Source organism: Nothoprocta perdicaria, unplaced genomic scaffold (assembly GCF_003342845.1).
Source record: "Nothoprocta perdicaria isolate Ctin4 unplaced genomic scaffold, notPer1 scaffold_94, whole genome shotgun sequence".
NCBI lineage: Eukaryota > Metazoa > Chordata > Aves > Tinamiformes > Tinamidae > Nothoprocta > Nothoprocta perdicaria.
Genome location: NW_020456243.1, coordinates 872,121 through 886,883, shown reverse-complemented (window position 1 = coordinate 886,883; position 14,763 = coordinate 872,121). Strand labels below are relative to the sequence as shown.

Sequence of the window (14,763 nt, the reverse complement as noted above, 5' to 3'; positions counted from 1 at the left end):
ATCATTCTGACTTGCTCTCAGCTTTAGAAATAAAACCATGGCAAATTTTCATTTAAATGAAGCCAAGAGCAGTTTAATGTATTAGCACATTATTCAGTATCTGGTATAAAACACATGCTGTCTTAAGAGTGGAGGTCTGAAACTCAAAGATTTCAAGGCCTCTAGACAAACCTTCGGCTGTGAAGGCTACAGAACCTTATTTTCTTATTATTTTGAGTCATTTTCATTCTGAACTTTCATTCTTAAATGAAAGGAATTCTTCCAGACTGCAGAAGGGTGAAGACTGATATTTGAGAAAAGTAGAGAGCTACTGGATTACAACACAAATGCTTTAAACACTAGGAGCCACTGTGGTTCACAGCTGGCAACATGTCAATATTGGTGCTTAATTTCTTACACAACAGAGAAAATAGGAAGAAAAAAAAAAAACCTTAAAATATCACTTGCAATCTCAGAATCACCCACCTTATACACAATGTAGGTTAGGGAGGAAAAAAAATGAGGATTATTAAACTATGACAGAAACTCTAGCAGCTTTAAATGAGTGTTGATATTAATCTTCCTTCCTCCTTAAAAGAATGTGTGTTGAAGCCCTTATTAAATTTTACTAGATTTCAGTTAAACCTTTTGTTTCTTTCTTTCTTCTTGACAATAAAAGATTTCCACATATTGTAATTCTAATGTAGAAAAAAATCCTTTTATTGGCAGCTGTTAATTAAACTGGGGTTCTAACTTGTTACAGCTTGAACACAGCCTCAGGTGCCATTTTCTTCACTGAAATCTAAAGACTAAATGCAAATACTAAATCCTGCCTTTTCTTGCCAGTTAGCACTAAAAGGTTTAGCATGGAATACGAATTTATGAACAACTGTAAAAGGACATATTCATGTTTTGACAAGTTTTTATTGTGAAACATTGGATTTAAAAAAAGGTACAAAACGTCAACGGGCAGAGGTGTGCCAGTACAGTATTTCAATAGTCTATACATGTGGACAGCTGAATCGCTTCACTGCAGAATGCATAATTTTACATACTAGCTAAAAGGGGACCGCAATATTAACAGGCTTAAAATACATAAATAACTTGAGCCAAAAAAGGCCATTACCGGTCAATGCTAATCGACATCTGAAAACAGGCTAAAAAGCACAATACGTTACAACAACCTCCTTGTAGGTCCACGTTTAAAGAACATCAGTTTATTCTGTCAATAATCTACAGCTCCAGGACACCATTTTCAGGACTGGGATTCGGTTGGCTAGTTTACAACTTAAAAAAATTCAAGTTAAAAAATGAGATTATAGAACAAAGAAGAGCAGATATTTACTTACAACTAAATACCGTGAGGTCCGTAAATGTTTTTCACACTGGGATTTATAAAATCAATTATTTCTTATATGGAACTTCAGTTTGTTACTTCAAAATATCCTTACTGCAATTTAGATAGATATCATTAAATTATTCTATATTCAAACACATTTGCTATGCAGTTCTGTGTTTTAAAACCAAATTCACCAAACACGGGTGGCCATTCAACTGGAGAAAACCGGTATCAAAATATTACTCTGAATTAATGAAAGTCCAACTTGCATATTAAAAAAAACAAAGACCCTCAAAGGATAGCAGCACTCTCTACCCTAGTTTAGCAAGTTTAAAGAACATTTACAAATGCATAAATTTGATTTTAGTGTATAAAAAAATACACATAAACAACAGGAAACAAGCTAGCTTGATTTTCAAATTATTCAGTAGTCTGTCAGTGCTGGAACTTATTTGAACTACTGAAAAGGAGTTCACAGTTCAGAACATGGGTGGAGAGCCAAGTAATTTTAGTTAATTAAAATGTGTAGCTTAGTCTACACAATTAAGCTTACTGAAATATAAGCAGATACCCTGTTACCAGTCAATACCCAGAGCTGAACTAAAACCTTTACTCACATAAGTCTGCTCCAGTTTGTATGATATGTAATGCATTTTCCTGAGCAGAAACCTTGGAATATATTAAGGGATGTTTAACAGAAATTTCTGGATATGACTAATGTCCTTTAGGAACAGAGCTAAACCTAAACTGATGCCATTTAGAACCAAAATCCAATCAAAAGATTAAAACAAAAACCTTTAATTTGACATCTTGCCCACTCCCTTAACTAATTTCAAGACCATCAGTTTTGGCTACTGTTTTCTCATTGAGTATCTTTATCAGGGGATAAGAATCCTGCAGCTCATTAAGAGTCACCATAAGTTACAGCCAAGTACATTAAATTAGACAATTGGAATATTTTTTTTTTTTTTTAAAAAGTGTGTATCACTAATTAATGATAGAGCACTACATCTGGTGTGGAATTAAAATTAGCACTGTGCCAAAGGGAAAAAAATATAAAAACTAACTCCTAAACTCTAGTGTGGCCAAAAAACCCCACGTCTTTTGTTCAGGAAGTGTTTGGCATGAGCAGCACTAACAAAATTCTACATCTCACATCCACGGTCTACAAAGGTCATCTAAAGCCAAAACTCACTGCCATCAATTAGCTAGCTCCTAATGCTGCTTCAAGCACTGCCCTAGCCTCTTTGATCTTTGTTTCAGGTTCCTCTGTACACACATTTATATTTACATAAAACATTTATTAAACATGATTTTAAAACATAAAAAACCCTATGTACAAAATACCAACATTCCTATAAATAAACAGTTGGAGAAAGGCACTTGCAAGAAAAATCTACAGTAAATCTTACAAAAAACACACTGCCTCTGTTACTGTACAATAGATAATCTTTCAGGAAAACCCTATCACAAGAATGTAAAACACTAGTTACTTGTTATAACTAAGAATATAACCATTACAATTGTATTTACAAATATATACATGTGGTTTTAGTTTCACTTGAGAGCACCATGATTTCCACCCTAAATTTATATTTTGATACAAAGTAAAAGAACAGTTGCCAGAAACCAGTATTCAGAGTCACTGCAGGTTCACAAACTTTTGGCTGACAGGAGCTTAGAAGATTCAGCTGCTGCTTTGCAGAACGCACTCCTGGTTTGTTATTGCGTTTTGTCCTTTAGGGAGAGGACTGCTATGTTCTCTATGCACTTGTTTAATACTATTGCTGGCAAAAAAGTTTCCAATATCAAAAAAATAAAAACATTCTTCAAGCCAGTTGAAGTATTTTATCTGAACAGTAACTAAAAAAAGCTGCATATTAATTATAAAAATGTGTAGGAAACATGCCAACTAATCTGGTGTGCAAAAATAATTTTCCACTACACAGGATTTTAAGGGCTTCACTGAATTACTCAAATTTACATTGAGTAGTAAACCCCATGAACAACCAGTTCCTCAAGGAGATGTTAATATACTCCCACTTTTATCAAACTTTTTACCCTTTGACAAAGCTGCAACCTGTTTGAGTAGTTCTCTGTTTTTGGCCTGCAACACAAAAAAAAAGTTTTAGGATTACTTAAGAGTTCTCAGATAGGGGTGTCATGTACTTATCTCTTGAAATGTGCATGCTGGAAATACTCTAAGATTCCATCATTCAGGTTTCAAAGATTTATTTGCGCTATCAGACAGCAGACACAGAAAAGTAATATAACTTTCAAAAACACTTAAGGCAAGCCTCCAATTCTCTACAGAACTGAGGTAAAAACAGATTCTAAGTTAAACGTGGTAACAGCCAGTCAAAAAGTTGAATGGGAAAAGCCTAAATGCCTAATTCCATCTGAAGCATATGCGAAGTTATGATAAGAAATTACTTACCTGCAACTGTTCCACAGTTTCCTTGTGAGCTTTCTCCATACTGTTCATCTTCGTCCTCAAGTTTGACTCCTGATACTGGAAGTCAGCCTTCAGCTCTGTCAACTAAAACCAGAAATGCTATAAAGACTCCTTGGATGTCCTGTGATCAGTCTGCAGGATTTTACAAAAGCCTCAAATCTCAGCAACATGGGCTTTATCTACTAGTTCACTATTAACAGTCCAGCACTTGAGAAGTAGCTTGAAAAGAATGTGTGTTTTATATGAGGGAAGAACACTGCATTTATATAACCATATTGTTTATTCAGGATTTGGGGTATAGAAGATTAACTCCTCACTGGGGTGGGGGGAAGCTAAACAGCATTACACAGCTGTACAGGCCTTGCTGTTCTTTTCCAGATGTGAGACACCTGCCACAATCTTCAGTTATGTCTCATGCAGGTATGATTTATACAGTATGGTTAACACACAAGCACAGAACGGCTGAGGTTGGAAGGGACTTCTGGAGACCTTCTAGCCCAACATCCCTATTCCATCATGGTCACCTACAGCATGTTGCCCAGGATCACGTCCAGGAGCGTTCCGAATACTTCCAAGAGAAGGGGCTCCACAAACTCTCTGGGCAACCTGTTCCAATGCTCTGTCACCCTCTGTCATCCTCACCGTCAAGAACTTTTTCCTCAAATTCAGACGGAACTTCCTGTACTTCAGTGGTCATTGCCTCTTGTCCTGTCGCTGGGCACCACTAAAAACAGTCTAGTCTCATCCTCTCTTCACGCTCCCTTGAGATATCGGTACACGCTGATACGATCCCGCCTCAGTCCTCTCTTCCCCAGGCTGAACAGGCCCGGCTCTCTCAGCCTCTCCTCATAAGGGAGATGCTCCAGTCCCCTGATTGTCTTTGTTGTGCTCTGTTGGACCCTCTCCAGTAGCTCCACATCCCTCTTGTCCTGGGAAACCCAGAACTGCACCCAATACTCCAGGTGCGGCCTCGCCATGGCTGGGCAGAGGGGCAGGATCCCCTCCCTCCACAGGCTGGTAACATCCTCCTGATGCAGCCAGAAGCCCATTGGCCTTCTTGGCCACAAGGGCACTGCTGCCTCATGGTCAGTCTGTAGCTCCCCAGAACCCCCAAGCGCTTCTCCCAGAGCTGCTTTCCAGCAGGTCAGCCCCAATCTGTCCTTGGGCCTGGGGTTATCCCTAGCTCCTCTCTAGATGCAGGACTCTGCACTTGCCTTTCCTGAACTTCATGCAGTTCCCCCTGCCCATCTCCCCAGCCTGTCGAGTTCCCCCTGCCCAGCAGCCCAGCCCCCTGGGGGCATCAGCCCCTCCTGCCACCTTCGGATCACCAGCAAACTCACTGAGGAGGCCCTCTGTCCCGTCAAGCAGGTCACTGATGAAGAAGTCGTCTGTGACAGGACTTGGCACTGAGCCCTGGGAGACACCAGCAGCCACAGGCCTCCAACTAGACCCTGCACCACTGATCACAATCATTCGAGCTCTGCTATTTAGCCAATTCTCAACCCACCTCCCTGTCTACTCATCTAACTTGCACTTCCTGAGCTTGCCCTTGAGGATGGTACAGGAGACAGTGTGAAAGCCTTGCTAAGATCAAGTAGACAACATCCATTGCTCTCCCCTCATCTGCTCATCCAGTCATTCCACACAACTCTCCCCCAGACAGATAATAAAAATGATTCCTTCGGAATCCTTTACATATTGCCATTTGACTTAAGCAGACTATAGTTTGCCACAAAAGTAGTATATATTCCAGAGCTTCAATGCATCTAAAGCCACAGCAGTAGAAATTTAAACTGTATTAGAAAGGTATAATTGAAATTGCTTAAGATAGAATTTAATTGTGAACATAGGCTGTTGAATCCTTGCACTGAATTTCTCCTAAGACCAGCAGAGGACCAAATTGGCAAGTGTTGCTAAATTGTGATACATACTTTTATCCCAACAGCTGAACGCTTCCTCTGGAAGCACCTGGAGCCACACGAACTGCTACTACCGAATTTGCTGTACTTGAACCCGGAATTTTTAGCAACAGTCTTCTTTAAAATGTTCAGTTCCTCAAAGTGGACACAATGCACCTTGCTCTTTTGAGCTTTTCAGGTCAATTTGGATCAGGAAATAAAGACTCTTACCTGGCAAAGAAGCTGGCTATAGAAAACAGAGAAGACATTCCTAAAATAACTACTAAGATTGCTATTACTAACACCAGTGTGCCTTGAATCAAAAGTAATGAAAAAAGATAGTCAAAAGAACAGTCAACCACATGGTGCTAAAAAGAAAACTCAAACGTCTTGATACATGGATGTACACATTGCTGTAGACAGATTGCTGCTCAAGATATGTACTTAGCAAAGCTCTTGTAAAATCCTGAGGAAACAGTACAAAACCACAAGCCATAAACCTCAGGTATCCAAAACAAACAAACAAACACTACCTACCAGTAATACTGCACCATTACAAAATGTGCAACTAGACTACAAGGGGAAAGTAGGCATCTCCTGGTGCCTCATACTAACATTTTGTCCAAAAAGTGAAATAATGTATTACTGCAAACAGCAAGCACCTGTAACAAGTTAAGATCTTGACTCATGACAAAACACGATGGACAAGAACTGCACAGCACTGTAGAGTTGTACTATAGTATATCTCTCTAGAGGTGTAAGCTTAGCATTTCCTGAAGTTAAATATTTTGAAGTTACTGCTTTTCCATTTGTAACACTCTGAACCAAACTCTGGCCAAACGCTTGTCCCTATACAAATCTAGGAAAAAAGTTTTAACAGGGATCTCTCCCAACTTCTGGTTCAGGACTGACATTTGCAGACCTCTACCCCAGCACATGTCTTTGTATTTACTGACTCACAGGCAGAAACTTAGGCCATGCGTTCATTCCTTGCATTCCGTTCAGCTATGCAAATATTTCATGCGTTTTCTTCCTCCCAGCAGCTACAGAAAGTCACCAACACTCTGAAAGGGATTAATTAACGCCTGAAAAAGTTTAAGTTCCAAGAACTCTGAGGCCTAAGAAAGTTTTAGCAGGAGGAGTATGGAAACCATCAGATACTCCTCCATGGAAACAGCATGAATGCAGCTTATTGCAGGGGGTACGCACGAGTAGGTGACGTTTCTCTTTGGTTAGCTTTACCAGTACTTAAAAACAGATATAGGAATTTCATACAGATTCCTGACCTTATGCTGTCTTACAGGAGTGGGATCAGAGCCTTACTGCTTGTCTTTTCAAGACAAATTCCCCAGGAGGATCCAAGACAGACTGTGCAGTTCTGTCACGTTAGCACTTAGAGGCTTGAAACGGTGAATTCCATCACTAGTAACATCAGCAGGGATAATAGTGAAGCAGGGATGAACCTAGAGAGGTTCAAAATTCTGTTCACATTAGCTTAAACAGAGAAATTCAGGTGCTGCATTTCTACATTTTTTAAGTGGAAGCAACTTCCTGCTAGGACCAACAAGCTGTTCTTAACCTGCACATTTCTAGTAGGCCACCACGCACCTATAATCAAACTTACATTTGAGTGTAATATAAATATTATTTTACCGTAATTCCATGACTTAATTCTGCACAGACAGGCCAGAGCCACCACAACAGACAGTGTCGGGAAAGTATCTCACAAATCAGAGGGCAAATAAAATAAGCTCGAATAAAGGCCAAGCTAACTGCACACTCAGAGTTGCTTTTCTTTCACTGCAAAATTTAATCTCTTGATTGAGCTTCACTGCAGTAATTATAGGCTCGACTTCACTTAACATTTGCCATTTACCAAACATCAATTCATGCTGCTCTTCTAGTCTTCGAGCACAGACTAGATAACCTACACTACACAAAGACTATCAAAATTTTAAAATGATCGAAACACTTCACTTCTCCTCCCTATAACGGAAAACAAAAATCAAAAAAATCCCGCATACCTCTGTACTACACACACCTCTAATTCTGTCATGAATTATTACTATTGTAGCTTTTATTTAAAGGAAAAAGTAGGTTAAACTTGAACCATTTACTGCTTTTATTCCCCATGTTGGGGGGCCTGCCAGAGTTCATAGATACGTTCTGGGATCTTTGTTTTGACTGAATTAAAAATACTTAAACCACCACCTGGTATTTTAGCCATCACCTGAGCAAAGAAGCAGGAGGAGCAGTGAACTAGCTGGCTAACTTGCACATGGCTACAAGTGAAATGAGATTAATTCCTCTTTGCCTCAGAGCCAAATTATATTCAAGATACAAAAGCTGAGAGCTTGTCCTTTAAAAGACAAAAATCTGATGAGCTTCTCTATAAAAAAAAGTAGTATGTGATTTTTTGTTTCATCATACAATTTGACAGAATTGTTAGGAATCTATAAAGTAGAGGATAAATTTATACAAGTCTTATTAAGCAGATGCAACTTTTACCTTTTTATCTTTTTCTAAAATGGTCTGATCTCTTTGCTGCAGAAGTCGTTTAAGGGACATTACTTCTTCTTTCAGCTGACTTATGAGGACAAAGTTGTCGGTTCCCCCACTGTCTGCTGACTGATTTATAGAGCTACTAAAAATAAATAAATAAAAATTACTTGCAACATCAATATAAAAAAAATGTATTTTTTAAAGTTCAAATGGGATAATTAACAATTGCACAAACATCCTTAAAGACTAATGCAAAAAAAGTATGTACCTGACAGAAATTGATGGAACTGGCAAATTACCTTACTAATGGCACACATTACATACACCTGCAGAAATATAATTAAGTATTAGCTTTGAGGGGGACAAATACCTTTTGACTGAAGCAGCCACTTATATATTTATACCAACTTTTTGGCCAGAGGCACAATAAAGATTCAGTCTCAACACATTAATGTTCAAAAGACTTCTTTTAGATACTAGGTCAGCTTAAAGCAGCAGGTTCAACCCTGCATCTGCACTGACGTTACAGAACACTGTTTCTTTGATAACTGTTGCTTCCTACATACACTTTATTTAATTTTGCCCCAGACAGCTTAAAAGCAGGAACACAGTGCCAGTTTTGTGCTAATTAAGTCTTTTAGCTGACCAACAGCACTCAAGATGCCACCCAATAATCTGTTTGGTGGAACAGTTATTTTCACTTCCCTCGTTCTCTAGAACAAATAAATAAATAAATAGATAAATAAATAAATAAATAAATAAAGTAACTGGCCACAAATGAGTGCTCTACTTGGCTGAAATGTCTCAGCTGTACAAAGATGTAACTTTACCTATCTCCATTTGATGGCTTGGATTCCAGTTTGGGTTTTTTCTTTGGAGTTTCATTCTGAATAGCTGCAGAGGATTTATGGCTGAAATCAAACAAAATGTAAACCTAAAGCCTCATACTAAGTAACTCTCTAACATCACCATTTGGTACATATAAAATAACTAACTCATGCTGCTAGCTGGAATGCTAGAAATTAAATCAGAAATGTGAAGAAATGGATCCTTTAAATACAATCTGTGGGATAAATTAAAAGGAAATTAACATATGCTATCATACTTACCTCTGTTTCCATAGTCCCTGATCTTGTTCTGGACTCAGACTGCTGATTCTGAAATATGTGAAATGTACTTAGGGAAAGCAATGGAGCAAACATTATCTTTTCCTTCTAAATTTATGCAAATAATATCTATTCTTTTCCATAAATAAAATTACCGATTATGAATTCCCAGTTGGACAGTCACATTGCCTCTCATATTTGTAATCACTTTTTACTAAGGTTTAAATGCTATTGAAATATTTTAGCTAAATACTTACATTATCACAAGGCACAAGCAGAAGACTTTAAGCCTGGCAGCTACATCTTTTTCATCATTTCCTGTTTTTCGTCCGCTTTGTATTACTAATCTTGCAATTTGGTCTAAAATGAGACCATACTTTGTAATAAAGGAACACTACCTAAAAAGCCGTCCACTTCTGTACTACTACTGCCCTTAGCTGTGGCTCAAAAGCAAGGAAAGCTTCGCATGCCCAAAATACAGTTTTAGCTTGAAAAGCAGCAAAAGCAGCATAGGTCTTCAATAATTTCAAAAGTAACTTCACCAAACCCCATAGTTATAGGAATCACTAATGGTAAAATTTAGATTACACTGAATGAAATCATTTCAATGACTTCATACTTCTTGCTCATGTTATTCTCTTATCCCCCAAAACACTTCAAGTGGATGAGGAATCTATTGGTCCTTAAGCAACAGACCCTAGGCATCCTATAGGAAAAAGGTGCTAAGCCAAGACCATTACAACCTAAATACATCGAGATAAGCTTTTCCTAACAGCTCCTGAGTATATCAGGAATTCTGTATTGAAGAGCTATCATTTTTAATTGAATCTTTACTAGATAATTGCCAAACTTGCCAAATCAGATATACCTTGTTACAACACAATTTTTGGCAGAGACTAGAGAGAACAATAGCAGTATAATAACTCTCTGCTTGACAAGCATAATTTCCTTCAAATTCCTGATGAACTGGTTTATTTCCTTTTTAAGGGAAAATGTATTTCTCTCCTCCTCATTCTTGGTAACATCCCAGATTATTTTGCTTCTGTCTTTAAAAGTCTTACTTGGTGAAATATGTTTTGGAAAAAATGGAAAATTACATTATAAAAGTGGAGCTTAAAATAAAAGTGTTTGTATGTCCCTTAATGATAAGGCTCATTAGCATTGCAGTGATAGAAGGATAGAAGGATAGAAGAAGGATAGAAGGAAGTTCTGAAGTATACTCATAAGCCTATCACATAATCACCATTATATTGGTATATTAGCAAGGAAAACAAACAAATCAATCCTGGGACTCAGAACTGGGTAAATGGAGTACTGGTAGGTTCTTAATGCCACAGACTGAGAGAAAAGCCAGAGAAAAGTTCAGAAAAGTTGCAAGATGAGCCAGAATTATGTGAATTGTTAAGAGTGCCAATAACTGAACTGACAGTGCCATTTTCCTAAGTCTGCATGACAGTTGCTCACAAACCATCCCTTAACTCTGCCTCCTCCAGCAGAGTGACCACCAGAGACACACAGACTGGTCCTTAACCGAGGGCTATTCCACATGGGTGCTCAGGCTTCTCGAGCAAGATCCTCATCACCAGGAGTATGTGCACACAAACAAGTCGCAAGGAAGTAAGTGAGGGTTGGGATTCCAGATAAAACAGCTGCTCTCTGTGTTGCCACTAGACATGTTTTGATATATGGTAAATTCCCGCAAATTAGCAGTTACTGCTTAGAAATCCAAATTCTAGCTTATCCCCAAGTAACTTGTTCCTGTAAGCCATTGTGTGGATTTCTTTTCTAGATCTTCTATCAACTTCAATATCAAAACTAAAATCACCAGGACATTCTGCTGTTCATTGACTTCTATTCACCCAGCTTGCAAGAACACGAAGATCTCAACAGGAACAAAAACTGTGACATTCAACACCGTATTTTAAACAGTGCTTCTTATTTCCTTTATTTTAACCTTAGAACTAGCAGAAAGAGAACAGGAAGATGGATCAGCAGTTATTTTAAATTTCCATACTTACTTATGATGACCACTGCTGTGGCGGTGATGGTGGTGGTGATGGTGGTGGTGTTTCGAGTGATGCTGGTCTTTTTCAGTGAGAGATGAGGATGAGGAGTTCGAATGTGAAGATCCCAGGCTCTTCCTCTGTTCTTTTGTCTTCTGTAGTACTCTCTTGTAGGACAACGTGCAGAGCCAGCACAGTAACTTCCCATCAACCTGGAAAATAAGTCACACATTTATTTTTCCAAGAAGACTTTCACTAGAAAGATGTAATTCAGTATTTGTGAGAAAATGTTTCACTTCATCTGTTATCTATAAGAAAAAACAGTCTCTCTTTGGCATGAAACAGTAACACTATATCCACAAATATATGCACTGTATTACTTAATATAGTGAATCTCTTTCTTTTTAGCATCTAAAGTTATGCTACAAGATAATGCAAGCAAATATTAGATCCATTCTATATCACAAAAGTGAGAATAACTTTTTAAGGGGTAAATCATTTTCAGACACCATGTACCCTCTCAACCCATTGCATTCCAGAGCAGAATCAAGATGTCCAGGCAACGTGTTACTTGTACCAAGTAAAATCTTCTGTAAAAACAGCATTATTCTTGGGTTCAGGCAAGAGGCTTATGAGGTGATTTCCTCAGCACCTTCTGGATTGAGAAAGTGGCACTCACCAAAGCTATTTAAGAAAGTGGAACACAAAGGGCTGCCCAGAGCAGACTACCTCTCTGGTGCTACACCTTAGGGCAATGCAGGCAGATTGGAAGCCGTGAAGTGACAGATTCAAGTTAATGACACACACAGGACGTAGCAAATGGGAAAAATAAAAAGCACCAACACTACTCAGCCACATAACCTCTGTCCACCAAATACTAGTGTCAGTTTTGCACTTAAAAAAGGAATCATTTACTCTAAAATAAATGAGCGCAATAGCTAACGCAAAGATCTCAAATTGCAGAATTTAATGGAAATACTGAAAAGCACAGCACGAAGACTTTAACTTGATATTAGCGGACTTCAGAAACACTCCTGATAATATTCCTCTTGCGAAGCAGGAGTGTCTAAGCCACTGCAGCTCCGGGACAAAGCTTACCTTCCTTCTTCCCTCCTCCTTTCGGTCGAAAGCACATTGCTGTTTGCACTGCTCGCACGTCTGAGGCGGCCCGTACTTCTTTTCCGAGTTTGTGCAACGCTGACATTTGGTGCCGATGAACGCTGCAATGATGTTACAGTATTGACAAGGCTTGGGCTGAAAAACAGAGCAGCAGAGTTCAAGTTAATATGACTTCTGTAACACACTATAGCAGGCATTTCAAATCGCCCAACAGCGCTTCAAAACTACTAGGGCTTCAGATTTCAAAAACTCCTTTATCTCTGCTGGTTCTACCTCCACTGCCAACTTTTTTTGCAATTAAATTCAATGAAAAAAAAAAAAGTAATACTAAAAAAAAAAAAACCAAAAACAAAACACCCCATACATTTTGACTGCGAACTCCCCTCTTTTTTGATCTAATGGTAACTTCTCTATCTTCTAGAATTACTCAGGGATTTGAGCACTCTATGGCTCCGAGATTAGTATCCCTGCAACTACAAGAAATTTAACATCCTTAAGACACCTTCAGGTCAGATTATCAGCTTTTATAACGTACATTATACTAGAATAATACAACATAAAAAGGAAAAATCCTGACACTTTTCTTCAGTCCGAAGAGGTAGTTTTTCTTAATTGAACTACTGCTAAAAAATATTACTGTCTCCGTCTTATCCTTGAGTTTCAAGCCTTTCAAAGAATGCTCTTTTTGTTCATTTACAAGACGCCTGACCACATACCAACACCTCTGACATATCTCCAACAAACTGAATTTCATCTAGCGTGTTTTATGCTAAGGATACAGAAACTGAACACTCTTGTTTCACAAACAAGATTAGCTCAATATCTCAGTAACTCAATGCAGAAATTGTGTGTTCATATGCTAAAAAGTTCTTTAAACTTTTATACAAATAAAAGTTTCATATACTAAAAGTTCTTCTAACTGAAGCTGCAATTGAGACGTGAAAATGCAAATTAACAACATAAATAGTAAAGGTTCATGAGTGTTAACAGCTTAATGTTGTCATCAAACCTCTAAAAAATTTAATACTTGTATCACATAAAAATGTGGTATTATTAGCTTTTCACACTCCAGCATTCATGGAAAACCCAGACAGTTAGCTATCTTCCTGTTGTCAACTGTGCTTAAGAGACTATGCAAAGTATTACTTTACATGTATAAAATGAAGTAACACTTTCTTGCTATGAATAGCTCTATTGCAGGTATTCATAACTGTTAGGCTATATATAATGGCAATGAAATTCATGTTGAAAAAAGGAACTGCAATCCAGGAAGAAACTGAAGAGCCGCGAATAATTTTCACTACTTTTCAAAAGGCTTTTTTTGTTGTTGTTTTTTTCTGGTCATAGCAAGTATGAAATTGAATTCCCCACAGATTTTTTTTTTTTCTTTCTGAATGTGAATGAACCCGAGTTTGTTTGTTAGAATTAAGAGCCTACTCACCGTTCCAAACTGCTTCACGTTTTGGGCACATTTCTTGCATATTGTATTAGTTTTGCTAAAGATAAAATTGCATAACGTTGAGTTCAGACACAAACGCTTTCCGCGAGATCTTTCCCCATGCAATTACTGTAACACACACATGCAAACGGGCCCGAGCAGTAAACAGTCAATGACGAGCAGACAAAGCGACCTGACGTTGCCCCTAATTACGTGACACGCGCGGGTCACCAGAGCAGACAGGTCGCTTGGCTGCTGCTCGTCTCTCCTCAGAGAGCTGAGCCCTTCCCCGAGCTGCTGCCGCGGCCGTGAGGAAGGGTCCTGGGCGCAGCCACGGCTGCTCTTTCCGCAGCGAGGCCGGCAAGGGGGACAGGGCTCCTGCACGGCTGCAGCGCGGCCGCTCCCCTACCTACCTCTCCTGCTGAAACTCCGACCGGCAGTAAGTGCATTTGACGATGGGATGCGCGATGCGACACTCCTGAAACACAAACGCACGGGGTGAGGGCGGCGGGTTTGGAGACAGGGCGCCGGGCAGCGGCAGCCTCCTCGCTCGGCACCGCTCCGCCCGCCAGGGCCCGTCCCGCGGCCCGGGCTGGACCGGCGCGACCGCCACAGCGCCGCCGGGAGCGCCTCGGCCGCGCGGCAACCGTTAACGGCCGCGGGGAGGGCGAGCGCAGCCGGCCGTTCGCGGCACAGGTGGCCGTTAACGGCCGGGAAGGCGCGGAGGGGGGTACCGGTGACCACTGCTGGCTGGCGGGGGGGATCCGTTACCGGGGCCCGGGGAGCTGCCGCGCGCCCCGCCGCACCTTGCAGAGCTGCTGGCCCTGCGAGAGCTCCTCGAACGGGTAGCGCTGGTTGCACTTGGTGCACGCGTAGAGAGCCGGCGCGGCCGCCGGCGCCGCCATCCGCGCCGCCGCCGCCGGC

At 39.9% G+C, this 14,763-nt stretch overlaps 1 protein-coding gene across 1 annotated transcript; it reads right to left on the bottom strand.

Annotated features, from left to right (window-relative positions):
• Positions 1-1,174: 1,174 nt before the first annotated feature.
• Positions 1,175-14,744, bottom strand: FAM76B (family with sequence similarity 76 member B). Its single transcript, XM_026052955.1, has 10 exons — positions 14,646-14,744; positions 14,253-14,317; positions 13,843-13,897; positions 12,381-12,536; positions 11,298-11,494; positions 9,283-9,330; positions 9,004-9,084; positions 8,180-8,315; positions 3,756-3,857; positions 1,175-3,425 (listed from the first exon to the last, which is right to left on the bottom strand). The coding sequence occupies exons 1-10, from the start codon at positions 14,742-14,744 to the stop codon at positions 3,336-3,338; spliced, it is 1,029 nt and encodes a 342-aa protein (XP_025908740.1). The 3' UTR covers positions 1,175-3,335.
• Between the last annotated feature and the right edge of the window lie 19 nt (positions 14,745-14,763).